The following is a 14,520-nucleotide window of genomic DNA, read 5'->3' as shown; positions in this document are numbered from 1 at the left end:
GCTGTGTCAGGCACTCTGCTGGGCCCGGGGACATCCTTCCCACCCGAGGGCCCTAGGCCTGCAGAGAGGATGATGGACAAAGGAAGGGTGCCTTAGCTGGCACGGGCAGGGTCAATTTCCCACAGGAGGTGACTTCACGAGCAGGTCCAGAGGGCAGAGTCAGGAATCAGCCTGCCTCAGACCCCGCCATGCGGTGGGCAGGGGCTCTCACCTGGCCTCTAGGTACCTCTGCCTGGCCCAGCTCTGGCCCAGCTCGTCCTTTGCCTTCTCCCCACACCCCACCCCTACCTCCACCCTACCCACAGCCCCACCTCTGGGAACTTTCAGGCAGCTGGCTGGGCAGGACTGAGGCCCACTCACCCGGCGCCACGGACGACACCGCCTCCTGACTGTCCTAAGTGTCCAAAGCCTCAAGGTGGTCAATCCATTGCTGTGATGTGGGCATTTCTTCCTTTTTCGGCTTTGGGTTCCAGACGAGGGGCCCCAGGTCGTAGGTCCCTCCTGCCACTCTTCCTGCCTTCCCAAGGTCCCCCCTCAGGGGGCAAGCCTTGGTCATCTACGGGCCCTCCGGGGCAGCTCTGGGCCCGCTGACTAGTCAGCCTCAGGTGGTGGCTCACAGGAAGACACACTCCCTGCCCCTGCTGCCTAGGCCCCTCCCTGCCGGTGTGGAAAATCAGGCGTTTACCCTCCCGGCAGCCAAGGCAACATCGTTTAGATCGTGGGGATCCCCGGCGGTGTAGAATGTGGGGGCTTGGGGGGCTCTCGGCAACTTTTTTATCCTTTATACGAGATAGCGTCATTGTAAGAGTTTCTTTCAAAATAGTAGCCCATGGTATAGTTCCAGCTGTGTGTCCAAGCAGTAAATGCAGCCAACTTCTCTGCATAAGACCTGCAGGGACCCCAGAGGTGACCGGCCCGGCCCGCCCCCTGTTGGATGCTGCCAGGCCCCACAGGCCGTGGTGTGGGGGAGCCCGAAGGAAAGCTCACACAGCCCGGGCCCTAGTTGTTCTCCCCCTTCAGGGCCTTTCCTGAAGGGGATTGTGTTGGGAAGGAAAGGAGAAAAGAAGGAAGGGCCCCGCTTGGGAAGGGATGCCTTCCCCTCCACCTGCATCCGCCCAGTCCCCGGCCAGGAGTAGAGCCTTCACTTAGGCTGGACCCTCAGGCTCTTCCCTACTCCTCCTCCTCACCAGAGACCACGGCAGCCAGCTGCTCCAGCCAGACCGCTCGGCCAGGCTCCTGCCAGGCTGCTTCTCTCCAGTTCCGCCCTCAGGCCCTGCCTGCTCACCAGCTCCATCGGAAGGGGGGAGAAGGGAGGGAACTCTTCCTCCCCAGCCTACTCTCCCCGTGAGACTTTGTGTGTGGGGGGGGGGGGGGGTAGCCCAGGCTCTGGACAACCACCAGATGGCCCCTGGCCCCACTTCTTCCCAAGGGAGCACTAGGAAGCCGTTTGCCGTGCCTGGGGCTGGCTGTCTGTCCAGGCAGCCCCTCTAACCTTTACTAATCCCTTTCCTTCCTCCTCTGTGGTGGCTTCTCCCCTCCCCCGCCACGGTCTCTTACTCCCGATGGACCTTCTCAGGTCTGCCTTGCCAGCGCCGCTAAGCAGGGTGCTTCTTGACCTCCCAGACTGGCAAGACTCACAGCGCCAGAGTGGTCATTGATTTGTTTGTTTCTTCCTTTCTTTTTTTTTTTGTCTGCAAAGTGGTCATAGTAGCATCAAACTTGAACCTAGCCCAAATGAAAGGCCAGCAACGGCTCTCACGATCGCGAGCCCCTGCCAGCTCTGAGGCTTGTGGCACCAAAGCCTTCTCCGTGTTCCCACACACCGCCGGGCCCGGCACCAGGCCGGAAGCGCCCCTGCAGAACCTGGGCCACGTAGATGTGCGCCTTCCCTGAGCAAAACACACCGGAAGGGCATGACCAGAAATGCTGGCGTAGTGGCCTGTGGGCCTGGGCGTGAGTTTGCTTGTTTTCCCCTCCCTGCCTGGAGGGGCTTGTAAACTAGGTGCCCATGCCCCACCCCCCACAAAAAGCGTGATTTTTTTTTTTTGTTGTTCCCTTTAACACTTTTTATGAGAGAAAGAGAAGAAAAGCGTAGCATGCAGATAGCTTTATGGCTTTCAAAGGAAGCATTTACTCCATTCACCTCAGGCTAATGGACGTCCCTCCCCAAAAACCACAGCAATAAAGTGCTTGACTGAAAGTATGATTGTTCTTGTTTTCAGGGAATAGAACAATTGAAAAAGGAAGAGAGAAGATGGGCTAAAAAAACAAAATGGATGAACATGAAAGCCGTTTTTGGCCACCCCTTCTCTCTAGGCTGGGCCAGCCCCTTTGCCACGCCAGACCAAGGGAAGGCAGACCCATACCAGTATGTGGTCTGAAGGACCCTGACCAGCATTGCCCTTCAGACACAAACCACATCACAGCACTACCGTCCCATCCGTCCTCATGAATGTTTAAATCGAAAAAGCAAAACAACTATTCTAAAACTTTTTTTTTTTTTTTTACATCTCAAGTAAAATGGCTGAGCATTGCAGAGAAAAAAAAAATGTCCCCATGTTTTATTTTTAAAAGATCATCCTTTCTATTTTTTGGTGACCGAAGCTGCTCTTTTTCTCCCCCCCTTTTTTAAAATCACTTCTCTGGCCTCTGGTTTCCTCTCTGCTGTCTGTCTGGCATGACTAACGTGGAGGGTGCTGTCTCCGGGCCAAGCCCACCTCTACTAACTGAGTGAGACTTAACGCCGGTACGCGGATGGACCGGCCCGGACGCCCAGTTGGGGATGCGTAGGAGAGGCAGGAAGGCCATGACCTCCCACTGCCCAGGAGGCGGTGGCAGGCAGCCCGATGGGACTTAAAACCTCACCGAAGACACCAAAAGAGGGGCAGGATCAGGGCTGGAGCCCTAAGACGGGCCCTTGACACGGCGGCCTCATCCCCCACGTGGACACGGTTTGCCTCCTCGCACGCCATGGGATTGGGGTGCTTAGAGTGACTTTTGGGGGGAGGGTGGTGGGATCAAAGGGGTTTCATTTGTATTCTGAATCACCAATTATATTCCCGCTGATTATTTGGACGAATGTGAAGGAGAGAAGTTTTTCCAGTTCAAAATGCCTTACACAGTCAAAAGGAGAAAAAAAATCACGCGATTTCAGGTTTCCTTTGTCTGATTACTCTTAGCACCTGCCCTCTCCCCTGTCCTAGCAAGGTGTCAGTTAAGCGGCAATAATGCTGAGTGACAGAGTGACACAGCACAGTCCCCAAGCGCCCAGCCCCGTCGTCAACCACCCCCCTCCCCCGAACCCATTTTGTAAATCGCTAAAGTGGGCTCCCTTTCTGATATTTTAGACACATAAATGTACACGTACCCACGTCTTCTCTGTATTTTAACCTGGGAGGCTGTCGTCTTGGCCTGGGGCTGCCCACGATGCGGGGGCGACATTACAGCCCCCAGACTTTGGAAAGCTGGCAGACGGCCACCCCTGCTCCCCGGAATCATCAATCGGCTGGCACCGGGGACTGAGGAGCGTTTCCACCTGGAGGCACTTCCTGTGTGAAACCCCATTTAAAAGAGGAAGGCCTGAAGATAGCGGGGAGATGAGACGGGGACGGGGAGTGCCCGCCACAAATGCAGAAATCACAGACATCTGAGCGCTGACCATCTGTGAATCCGTACACGTGGATTTGGTTTTTGGTTTTTTTGTGTTTTTGTTTTTTTTACGTGATCACCACGAAGCTCCTTTTTTAGCTTGTGCTTGGGGAGGGGCGGGGGTAAGGGTTATTAAGCCCAATCAGGATAGGGAGGAAATTCCTCTAGCCTATGTGATTTTCCATGAACAGTAAGTGGAGCGTGCTGCCTCTCTTCGATTCTGTCCGTGCTTCCACATGGAAACAAAAATGCAATAAAATTTTTCCAAAACCTGTTCTCCTTGAGCCGTGCTCTCTCACCTTGTTCCCTTCCGGGAGAGCCCTGGCGGGGCCTTCATTCCATTGCTCTTAAAGGATCTTTATCTCTGCTGCTCTTGAGCGAGGTTTCGGCCGTGTTGTTTTTAAAGGACGCTAGGCACCCCGCTCTTGACCAAGCCTGCCCCTGGGCCTTGGCTCTGGCTTTCGGCAGCCTGAATCCCTCATATGCTCCTGGGCTACAGAAGTCTTCAAGTCTGCAGACTTTGCTTAGTCCCACGCGTGGGGAAGAGGCGCGTCGGCCGCTGCCCACCCAGCAGAAAGCAGAGTCGGGCCAGGGGAAGTCGCCGAAAACCTCCACGGACAGTGCCAGTGCTTCGGGGAGTTCCTCATCCCCCGTCCCACGTGAGCCGCGACCCTTCCCCAAGCCAGTCAACTCTGCCTTGACTCTCCTATGCACTTGATGTTTGCTAGAAGTCAGGGCTGAGATCTGAAGCGGGTTGGGTTTTTATTTTAAGCAGTTTTAAAAAAAAATTTTTTTTTTTTTAATATTTATTTGAGAGAGAGAGAGAGAGAGGAGCATGAGTAGGGGAGGGGCAGAGTGCGACAGACACGGAATCCGGAGCAGGCTCCAGACTCTGAGCTGTCAGCACAGAGCCTGACGTGGAGCTCGAACCCACGGGCTGGGAGATCGTGACCTGAGCCGAAGTAGGATGCTTAACCGACTGAACCACCCAGGCGCCCCTGAAGTGGTTTTTTTTTAATGCTCTGTTTAAATCTCATTTATAGCATTTGTTTCCTACAGGCTTTTTTCCCTTCCTTCCTTCCTTCCTAACAGTTCCCTGAAGTGTGTGAAGAAGTGTCTCTGACCTGCTCCCTCCCCTCAGGGATCCATCCCGTGGGAGGCATTGCTGCCTTTCTGGTCCTCCCTGCTGGGGGTATATTTTTTAAGTATTTGGTTGCCCTCCTAACACTCCATCTTCAAGGCTTTTTTTTTTTTAAGTGACCCAGGTTGGTTCTTTTCCCCATGGAATTTCTTTTTTTTTTTTTTTTTTTTTTTTTAATTTTTTTTTCAACGTTTTTTATTTATTTTTGGGACAGACAGAGAGAGACAGAGCATGAACGGGGGAGGGGCAGAGAGAGAGGGAGACACAGAATCGGAAACAGGCTCCAGGCTCCGAGCCATCAGCCCAGAGCCTGACGCGGGGCTTGAACTCACGGACCACGAGATCGTGACCTGGCTGAAGTCGGACGCTTAACCGACTGCGCCACCCAGGCGCCCCTCCCCATGGAATTTCTAAGGAATGCAGCAGATAGTGCTGAAAATGTATTGATTTTTTTTTTTTTTTTTTTGAGTCCTAAGAATAGAAATTCATCCTTTAAACCTGAGCCTAGTATGCATATCCTCCCCAGAGAAAAAGGCTGCTTTTGACAGCCTTTTCCCGTATGATTCTACCTCTGGGCTTTGACGAGCCCTTGGGCTGAAAGAAGGAACGTTCCCAGGCTCTTCAGCCAGAGAGATATGCTGCTCTCAGCAGATAGGAATATCCCAAGACTCCCGGTGGATTTCCTAGTTCACGTTCATGGAGATGGAAGACAGTTTTCCGGGAGTTATTAACTAGGGAACGAACGCGGCTGTCGTTGGGAGCAGAGTGACTGGTCTGCAGCCTGGCGTCCGCAGTGGAAGAAGCGATCCCCGCCGAGCTCTCGGCATTCCCAGACGGCTGAGGACACAGGACGTGTCTCCCCACAAAAGCGGCCCAGCTTTTGGCTCTGACGGCGCCGGATGGCACGCACTTGCGAAATGGGTCTGTAGCAGCCGTGGTCTTTCGGAGTGGGGGCCCTGGAGAGTGGCCGGGAACAACCAAGGAAGGTGAGGTGGCCGGCTGGATTGGGTGACTCCCTCCCACCTGTGACCTCAGGTTTGTGCCCATAGCAACCGGACTGACCGTGCAAAAGGCCTGCGTCCGGGCAGATCTCTGCCTACGTGCCCGGGCTGGGTGACCTTGTGCCCACGAAGCGAGCTTGGGCAGCCGTGCGTGTGTCACATCCCCTTCTAGTCACACCGTCTCATCTCTGGAACACTTTATCTTGGAAGAACCAAAAGTCGGGCACCCGGAATCACCCCTTCTTGCTCATTCTGGCTCGGCCGCTGAGAAAGTTACGACCCCCCTTCCTGTTGCAGGGATCTTTCCGATGAGGGAAGTTAAGAAATGTTTATTAACCACCCATGTGACCTGAGCATCCCACAGAAACCCCGGACTTCAGGAGCCCGCCTTGGGCTCTCCCAGCCAGGCTAACGGGCTTTTAGCTTCTCCCATCTCACGGCTTGTGGTGCATCGGCCAGACGGGCGAGCCAGCCAGTGGAGCCAGGGGGTCTCAATATAGAGGGCGCCCTTAAATACCAAAGAAATGTGAAGAGACGAAGATTTTGCCAGAATCCCTCTCAAGAATCTTCCTGCTGGCGGTGCCCCGAGGCAGTGCTGGTCTGGTCCCCAGACCAGCAGCATCCGCATCACCTAAGAACTTGTTAGAAATGCCCATGCTGAGGCCCCAGCCCAGATCCTACCCAGTCGGAAACTCTCGGGGCCGGGCCCAGCGATCTGGATTTCACAAGCCCTCCACGCGACTGGGACACACGCTCAAGACTGAGAGTCCACTTGGGGCGCGCGGGGGTCACCCCCGAGGTGGTCGGCCCCTGGTGCCTGCCGACGATACGGTCCCATGTGGTGCTGGGTGAGGCGTGCTGACCGGAAGCCCCTCTCCCCTCACGACCCACAGCCTCCCCAACCAATGAATGCTGAGCAGACGGGAAAAGTCTCTCTTGGAAGGGGAGCCAGGCTACTAGTCTGTCCAGCGGCCTTTCCGCACATTTCATCTGTCCGACTGGGTTCTGCTCCAAGGGGTCCATAGGATAGAAGGACTTCACGGTGACACGGAAACAGGCCGCTGGCCAGTGTACTCTCCCCAGCCCCAGACCTCACTGGTGACCAAGAAAGTCATTGGTGACCTGCCCATCGTGAGTACTCTAGCAAATCCAAGTGGCCGCCGGGGGAAGGCACATGTTCTCCCAGGGATGTGAGGACGCCCCAGATTTCTGCTGCTCTAGTGTAGTCTGGTAACCACGTCCTTCCTGTGTGACTTTGGGCACTTACGCCTCCATCTCTTCTGTAAAACCGGGGAGCTTGTCCAAATCGCAAGGTTGCGGTGAGGATTACACGAGGGTCGTGAATGTCAGCGTGACGATGGCTTTCGTAGATGTTGGCTCCGTTAGACCTCTGCTGTTTCAAAGCGCGCTCACAACTGTTGGTGATCTGTGAGATGGGTTCATTGGGGTTCGCCGCGGCAGTTTTTAAAAAAATAAACATAAAAATGCATGACAGTTGTAGAATCACGTGTGGTTTCGTGGAACTTTGTGGGGGGCGGCGCCGGGCCGCACAGAAAAGCATCACGTGTTGCGGGTCGCGGTCGAAAGATGTGAACCACAGATGCGGCGAGAGCGATCGGACCGTCTAACGAGGAGGGCGCGAGGCATGGGCAGCAGCGGCTCCGACTTTGTCCATCCGATGATGTGGGGAGCAGGGGGACAATGAGCTTTTGCTCTGTGGGCCTCAGTTGAGTCTTTACTTCCTCAGTTGAGTCTCTGCCTTCCTTGGGAGCCTTAGTCCTGGTACATTCAATGTGGGACCTGGGTGGGTTTGCTTGCAGACGACAGTTCACGTGTCTTCCCGGCCGAGGGGGCCCAAAAGCCCCCCGTCACACGCTCCCTCCTAGACATGCTGGCGTTAGCCGTCGCCCCAGAACCAGGAATCGACCACTCTTGTCCGCTTGAGCCTGAAGTGGGTATTACTGTCGCCGCTGCAGACCTCCAGCTTAAGAACTCTGCCTTCGGGACGCCCCGAAACCCACACAAAACTCAAAATCGAGTCCTACCGGGAAAAAGAAACCCCATTGGCCCCTCCTGAGCCAGACCCTCGGGCCTCACTGTAGGCATCAGATTTGTTTGGAATATTTGCTTCTGTCCAGACTCAGGGCTGACACACCTGGATGTCGGGAACTTTATCTGGTGGACAGGCCGGGCGCTGGGTGGAATTTGTTTTACGAGCTTGGAGAAGAGATTGTGCGGAGTCCGGAGTGTTCGCCTGGGAACACACGGCTGGAACGGAACATAGTAATCCCGCTGGGCTCTCTTGCTTCATTTTCCTCTGTGGCTTTGCTCTGCCTTTGCAGTCAGCACGGGGAGAGTGAGAATTTGTAGTAGGATTGAAAACGCGTTGGGCAGAAGGAAGACGCTGGTTCTCGCCACGGCTCTGACCACCAGGGCAAGCTTCGGCCGCCGTAAGGGCCTCTCAGAAACCTCTGGTTTTCCATCTGCCAAGTGTCACTACCAACGCCCACGTCCCCTCAGGGCGGTTGTAAGGATCCACAGTCGCGGCTTGGAGTGAGCCCAGTGTGGATACGGTACATCTGTCATTTCCGGGTGTCCCCTCTGTAGACTGGCCTGCCTCATGATGATGCCTCAGCTTCCCTGACGTCATGCTTAAAATGCCTCTCTTGACCGGCCGCAAAGGATCGCAAAGTGGCGCGATCATTTGGTGACCCAAAGCAGGTCACCCTCGGTTGGCCATTGCTGCTTGTGCTGAATAAGGAGGCCTGGAGAGGGGCCAGTCCGTGAGCTGCACCACATCAGGTGCTCGTGACCGAAGGGAGGCCCCCTCAAAGGTTGTCAGCAGGGTCCGTGTCCTGAAATAGCTGCTCTGCTCTGATTGTAAAAGCAACACCTGCTCGTCGGTGAAACCTTGGAACGTGTGGAGAGTCCACAGAAAGAAACACAAACCATCTCACATCCCGTCCCCAAAGGTCCCATGATGTCCTGTGCAACTAACTTCTTTGTTCCCTTGTTAACCATGGGGACAGGATTTTCCAGTGCGACGTGAAGCTGTATTAGCCCCATTTTCCACGGCTGACTTAGCCATCGCTGTTGGACGTGTTGGCTGTTTGCAGCTTTTCACGCTGTAACTCAGTACTCGAGACCGTTGCTCACGTCTGTGCGTCTCAGATTTTTTAAACTTCTTCTTGTGAAAGAATTTCAGACTTACAAGAAAAGTGGAAAACATAGCCCGAAGAGCTCCCCAGAACCCCTTCCGTCAGTTTTTCCAAATGTAAACATTTCATATAAGCATGATACAAATGCAGGAACCTGGAAACGCATTGATATCATTAACTGATCTATATGCTTTATTCAGATTTCCCCAGGTGCCCCACTGAGACCCTTGTCTGTCCCAGGAGGCCACAGTTCATCCCTTGTCATGCTCTAGTCCAATCCGTGACATTCCTCAGGCTTTGTCTTTCGTGAACTTGACCCCCGTTTTTAATTTTTATTTTATTTTTATTAAGAAAATATTTTTAATGTTTATTTTTGAGAGCGAGCGAGCGTGCATGCATGAGAGGGGGACAGAGGCTCCAAAGCGGGCTCCGTGCTGACAGCAGAGAGCTCAATGCAGGGCTCAGACTCACGAACCATGAGATCATGACATGACCTGAGCCAAAGTCAGACAACTGAACCACCCAGGCGCCCCAAACCCTTTTAAAAAAATGTTTATTTATTTGGAGGGGCGGCACAGAGAGAGAGAGAGAGAGAGGAAAGAATCCCAAGCAGACTCCTGCGGTCAGCACAAAACTCCATCTCATGAACCATAAGCCGAAATCAAGAGTCAGACCCTTGGCCGACTGAGCCACCCAGGCGCCCTGTGACCCCTTTTTGTCAATTGAGGTGAAATTCACATAACATAAAATCAACCAATTTCGTGTGTGCAATTCAGTGGCATTTAGCACAGACCTACTTCTGTACACAGTCACCACTCTATCTGGTTCCAAAGCATTTCCATCAGACTTCGACCCTTTTGAAGGTTGGAGGTCACGTATTTGGTAGAATAGCCTTCAGTTTGCATTTGTCTGATGTTTTCTTGCAATTAGGTCAAGCTTATGCATTTCGGGCAGGGCCACCGGGGCGAGGTCCCGGGTATGTCTCGTCCTGAGGCCTATGACGCTGACACATCTCAGTGATGTTAACTTCGATTTGGGTAAGGTGACACCCGCAAAACATTCCCTCACTGTAAAGTTACTGGTCCGCCCTTTGTAATTAGCAGCTTACGAGCAGATTCTTTAAACTACAGTCTTTTTCAAAAGCCAAGACACTGAAATCTGTGAGATGGGGTGGGAAGAAAGAGTGCTGGAGGAGAACTGGCCCGCAGGATGGGGTGGAGCTCAGTCTAGGTGTGCCTCAGTTTCTCTTTCCACATAACAGAAGGGATCATTCCGGTTATGTGAGGCTCTTGTGTGGAGAGGAGGAGGAAACCTAGAACGAGGTACTCAGGGATCATTCCGAGGTGGAATGAGGCGTGTGAATGAGCAGGGCCCGTGCCCGGCAAACCCGCAGCACATTCCCTGGGTTTCCGGAAGGGACGGAGAAGGCAGAGGCCCCAGTGCTAACGGTGGGGCTAAAGGCCTTTGTGGAGGGTGCTGTGGCCTGAAGAGCTGGCCTGGCTGTGCCTTTAACTCCTGTGGGCTTTCCCCCTTACCTGACACCCTCTTTCTGTGGCCTGGCAGCTGAGTCGCCGCCGACGCCCAGAGGCAGGTGAGTGGGCAGCTTGGGAGCAGCGGCAGGGCGTGTCTGCGCATGAGTGGGGCCCGACGCCGGCCCGGGCCTCCCCACGGCGGCCCCGCGCGCCCCCGGCTGCCCGCCGCATGTTGGCACTAGCTATGCACACCCCCGCTTCCTCGGCCCCAGCGTCGTGTGTACCTGTGCTCTGCCCTTTCCGCCTGCATCCCTTCTTCGTGCTAAGTCGGCTGCACCTGCTGGGGGGGTGGGGGCGCGGCCCAGAATCCCCAGGGAGGGGTCGTCTCTCTAGGGCTCTCAGGGCAGATGCGACGTCACTCCTTGGCCCTGGGCCCCTGGGCGGCCTGGACTGACTTAAGGAGGCTGGGCGGGCCCCCAGCACCTGTGGGAGGAAAGGACAGAGGCCCGGGGCGGGGTGGGGGACACGGGCCAGCTCCCCAGGAAGGCCCTGCTTGCTGTGCCGCTCTCCACTGCTCTCTGCCCGCACCCCCTCCATCCCTAGGGCCCCACAGCCCTGACCTGGCCCCGGCAGTCCGTGTCCCTCCGGCCCCCTCGCCCACGCCCTGGGCCTCCGTGCTCTGCCGTGCCGGGGCTGGGGGTGAGCTTGAGGGCGCAAGGCCCGCACCACGCTGACCCTCTTTGTCCCGTTGTCCCTCCAGGGCATCGAGCGCCTCAAACGAAAGCACCAGCCCAGGGAGCGCAGGGCCAGCTGGAAGTCGGTAAAGGAGACCTTTGGTGGGGACTTCTCCCCGAACTGGTTCAACCCCTTCTCCCGACCATGCGACCCAGAGCCTCTCAGTGACAGGGACTGGGTGCGGCAGGTGGCCTCGCTGTCCGACATGGACAACACGGAGACGACAGAGGAGCAGTCGGAGGAGAGGAAGGATGAGGACTCTGTGGAGGTGATAGATGAGTGAAGCTGCCGTGGAGGGAGGGCCGGACACTGAGAAGCCGCTGGCGACCCCGGCTGCGGGTGTCATGGCCACGGTGTGTCGTGATGCGCCACCCTGCACCCCTGCACCCCACCGCTCCCTGTGGACCCCTCGCTGTCATCGCCAGCCCCTGTGCCCCCTCCTATCTCCCCAGGCCGGGGGGGAGGGGCTGGCTGGAGGTGACGGGGGGACGAGAGACTCTCGGGGTCCATCTAAGAAGAGTCTGCCCAGAGCGGGATTGTCTGTTCTTCCAGAGGGTCCTTTGTGACCGGCACGGCCCGGCCAGCAAAGGACGCTCTAAACTGGGCAGCCCAGGGGCAGGGAGGAACTTGCCTTTGGATTTTCCTGGGATGTCTGTCTCTTCTTGGGAAGGTTGGCGCCCTGGCTCCTGACTTTTGAGAACAAAGGCCATGATGTTGTGACGGGACAGGGCAGGGCTGGCCTCGGGGCCTGGGGTAGACACTGACACCAGGAGAGACCAGCCTCGAAAGTTTGCAGAGGCCCAGCTGCTCCCAGAAAGGCTTCCCTCAGCCTGTCTACACAGAAGAAGGGCAGGGCTGCCACAGCAGCTGGCACGGGCCAGGCTGGGTCTGAGCAGGGCCCCATGCCCCATACTGGGCTGCGCGCACACACGTACGTGCGACACGTGCCCGGGGTTGGAAACACGGGTTCTGACTGTAACTGTGTCGGGACAGTGGCACCAAAACTCAGCTCCCTTTCCATCCCAAAGATGCTAGAATTGTCACGGAGCCGGGCGGCTTGGAGCCATCCTGCCTTGTGGCTACAGGTCTGTCCATTCACAGACAGGGACGGGGGAGAGGACCTATTCAGAGCTGCTGGGGACTCTCTGACCGCCCCCCTGAGAGCTTAATTAACTTTCCCTCTGGAGGGAGTCTAACAACCCAGTTGTGCAGAACTGACCAGAAATCTGGCCCCTGTGTTTTAGGCCAGGTCTCCTAAGATAGGGTCCAACTTGTCTCTCTGAAGGGTGGGTAGTGGCCAGGGCTTGCAGATGGATGGACCGGGAAGACCAGACAGACGCACAGACAGACTCACGAGCACACGTGCACACACACACACCGCACTTTGCCAGGATGAGCCTGGACCCCGGCCACTCCGTGTGAAGCCTGAAGTGTCCGTGGCCATCACTGAAGGCCTTGGCAGGGGTCCTGGGGCTCTGAGACCCCATTCCAACAGGTGCCGAAGAGGCGTCTTCCACACAAAGTCCTACCGAAGGGTTCGGGTCTCAGTCTGGTGTTAAGAATGGATTCACCACCCCAACTCCCCTAAGTAAACCTTGGTTCTCTCTGGCCCGTCGTCCCAGGGTCAGCGGGCACCAGCATGGGAGGAGGACTCGGGCACCGAGGCACAGCCTGCCCGTGCCAGGTCTCTGTCCGGGGCTCCAGGCAGAAGAGCAGGAGCCCCTCCACCGCCCCCAGAGGGCCTATAGCCCCAGTTAAGTGGGGAAGAAGGTCAGAGTTTGGAGGCACAGCCCAGGTCGCTTAGGAAAGAAGCTTGTGGGAACCGTAGGAAAGAGGAGGGCCAGGCAGCGGCCTAGTTCTCAGGCAGCAACTGTGAAGGGCAGTGACTCTTGTCACAGAGAGACCCCCTGTCTGCAGTTAATGACCCACCAGGCCCCAAGGCTAACTGCTCAGAGGGGCTGGTGTTCACATAGCCACCTGTCTTAATCTCAGCTCAGAGCCCTTGGAAGACGTCCCGTGAGGGGGGTGATGGCAGGGCTCTCGCAGTGACAGAGCAACCGGAAAGGCCCGGACCTTCCACACCCAGGCTGTAGCCCTATCCTCTTGGTCCACATCAGCTTTAATATTTATTAATGACAACGTCAGGAGCCCTGGTCAGCTCCGAAGGCCGTTACCTCGCACTCTGGGCAGGCCACGGCCACTTGCCACTTTGGGAGAGCCGTTCTAAGATCACAAGAGGCCTGCCATTTGCTGTCCTAGCCCGGAAGGCAGGCAGACTGCATACCAAAGACTGCACACTGCGGCATCACCCCTGGAGGGCAGTTAGAATAAGGGAAGAGGGTTCCCCGGTCGCTGCTGGCAGGCCCGTGCTCAGAGGGGTGTTGAAGCGCCTGCTCGGGGCCACTGGCCTGAAAGCAGAGGCACCCGGCAACCCCAAAGCCAGTTCTGTCTCTGGCTGTGGGAGACGTGTCACCTGCGGTCAGACTGGCCTCCCCAACGCGCGAGCTCCTCTCGTGCTGGCCCTCGGCCACGGCAGAGCCCGTTCTGGGGGCGCAGACGCGTCCGACCCTGAGCTCCCCCCACACCACTGACAGGCGGCCTGGCCTCCGCGGCAGCTGTCGACAGCATAACGCTGTGCTTGCCTCAAACTAACAGGATCGTAACTTGTCCACACATGACGAGGACCACGGGGAGGGAGGCTGGGTGCAAGCTTCCACCTCGTGCTCTGGAATAAAAAGCTCTTTGCTCGACCTTGGTGGCTGGAGTCTCCTGTCTTCGGCAGAAGATCCCGGTCAAGATCTCTGGGCAGTGTCCTCCCTCTTAGGGCAGCTCGAGGGCACCTCTAAGGAGGTCCCTTTTCTCCATTCCCAGTGTGGGACACAAGTGAATGTCACACACAGGCACCAAGTGATGCATGGAGAGTTACTAAGATCTCTCTGGGTCATCTCCTGGGTGGCATTTCCAGCAGAAGGAAAACTTACCTTTCTTTCTTTTTTTTTTTTATTATTTTTATTATTTTTTTAATGTTTATTCATTTTTTTTTAAATTTTTTTTTAACGTTTATTTATTTTTGAGACAGAGAGAGACAGAGCATGAATGGGGGAGGGGCAGAGAGAGAGAGGGAGACACAGAATCAGAAGCAGGCTCCAGGCTCTGAGCCATCAGCCCAGAGCCCGACGCGGGGCTCGAACTCACGGACCGTGAGATCGTGACCTGAGCTGAAGTCGGACGCTCAACCGACTGAGCCACCCAGGCGCCCCATTGTTTATTCATTTTTGAGAGAGAGACCAGGGGAGGAGCAGAGAGAGAGAGAGAGAGAGAGAGAGAGAGAGGATCCAAAGTGAGTCCCGTACTGGCAGCAAAAA

The 14,520-nt window shown here is 56.0% G+C and overlaps 1 protein-coding gene across 12 annotated transcripts in view; it reads left to right on the top strand.

The window, feature by feature from the left end:
• ZDHHC3 (zinc finger DHHC-type palmitoyltransferase 3) overlaps positions 1–13,905 on the top strand; it is a 60,674-nt gene extending 46,769 nt beyond the window's left edge. For 4 of the 12 annotated variants that reach the window (XM_053897693.1, XM_053897691.1, XM_019416512.2 and 1 more), the window contains one exon: positions 2,223–3,924. In XM_053897693.1, coding sequence (XP_053753668.1) covers positions 2,223–2,381 — 159 coding nt within the window. In that variant the 3' untranslated portion in view covers positions 2,382–3,924. Of the gene's footprint in view, positions 1–327; positions 1,349–2,222; positions 3,925–11,180 lie in introns of those variants that run through there. The other 8 variants (XM_053897689.1, XM_019416509.2, XM_053897692.1 and 5 more) reach the window with 5 other exon arrangements.
• The last annotated feature ends 615 nt before the right edge of the window (positions 13,906–14,520 follow it).

The sequence above is a fragment of the Panthera pardus genome, unplaced genomic scaffold, assembly GCF_024362965.1.
Source record: "Panthera pardus isolate Hobbes unplaced genomic scaffold, ASM2436296v1 HiC_scaffold_8, whole genome shotgun sequence".
Lineage (NCBI taxonomy): Eukaryota > Metazoa > Chordata > Mammalia > Carnivora > Felidae > Panthera > Panthera pardus.
Note: the sequence above shows the minus strand (reverse complement) of the source record. Positions and strands in the feature narration are given on the sequence as shown.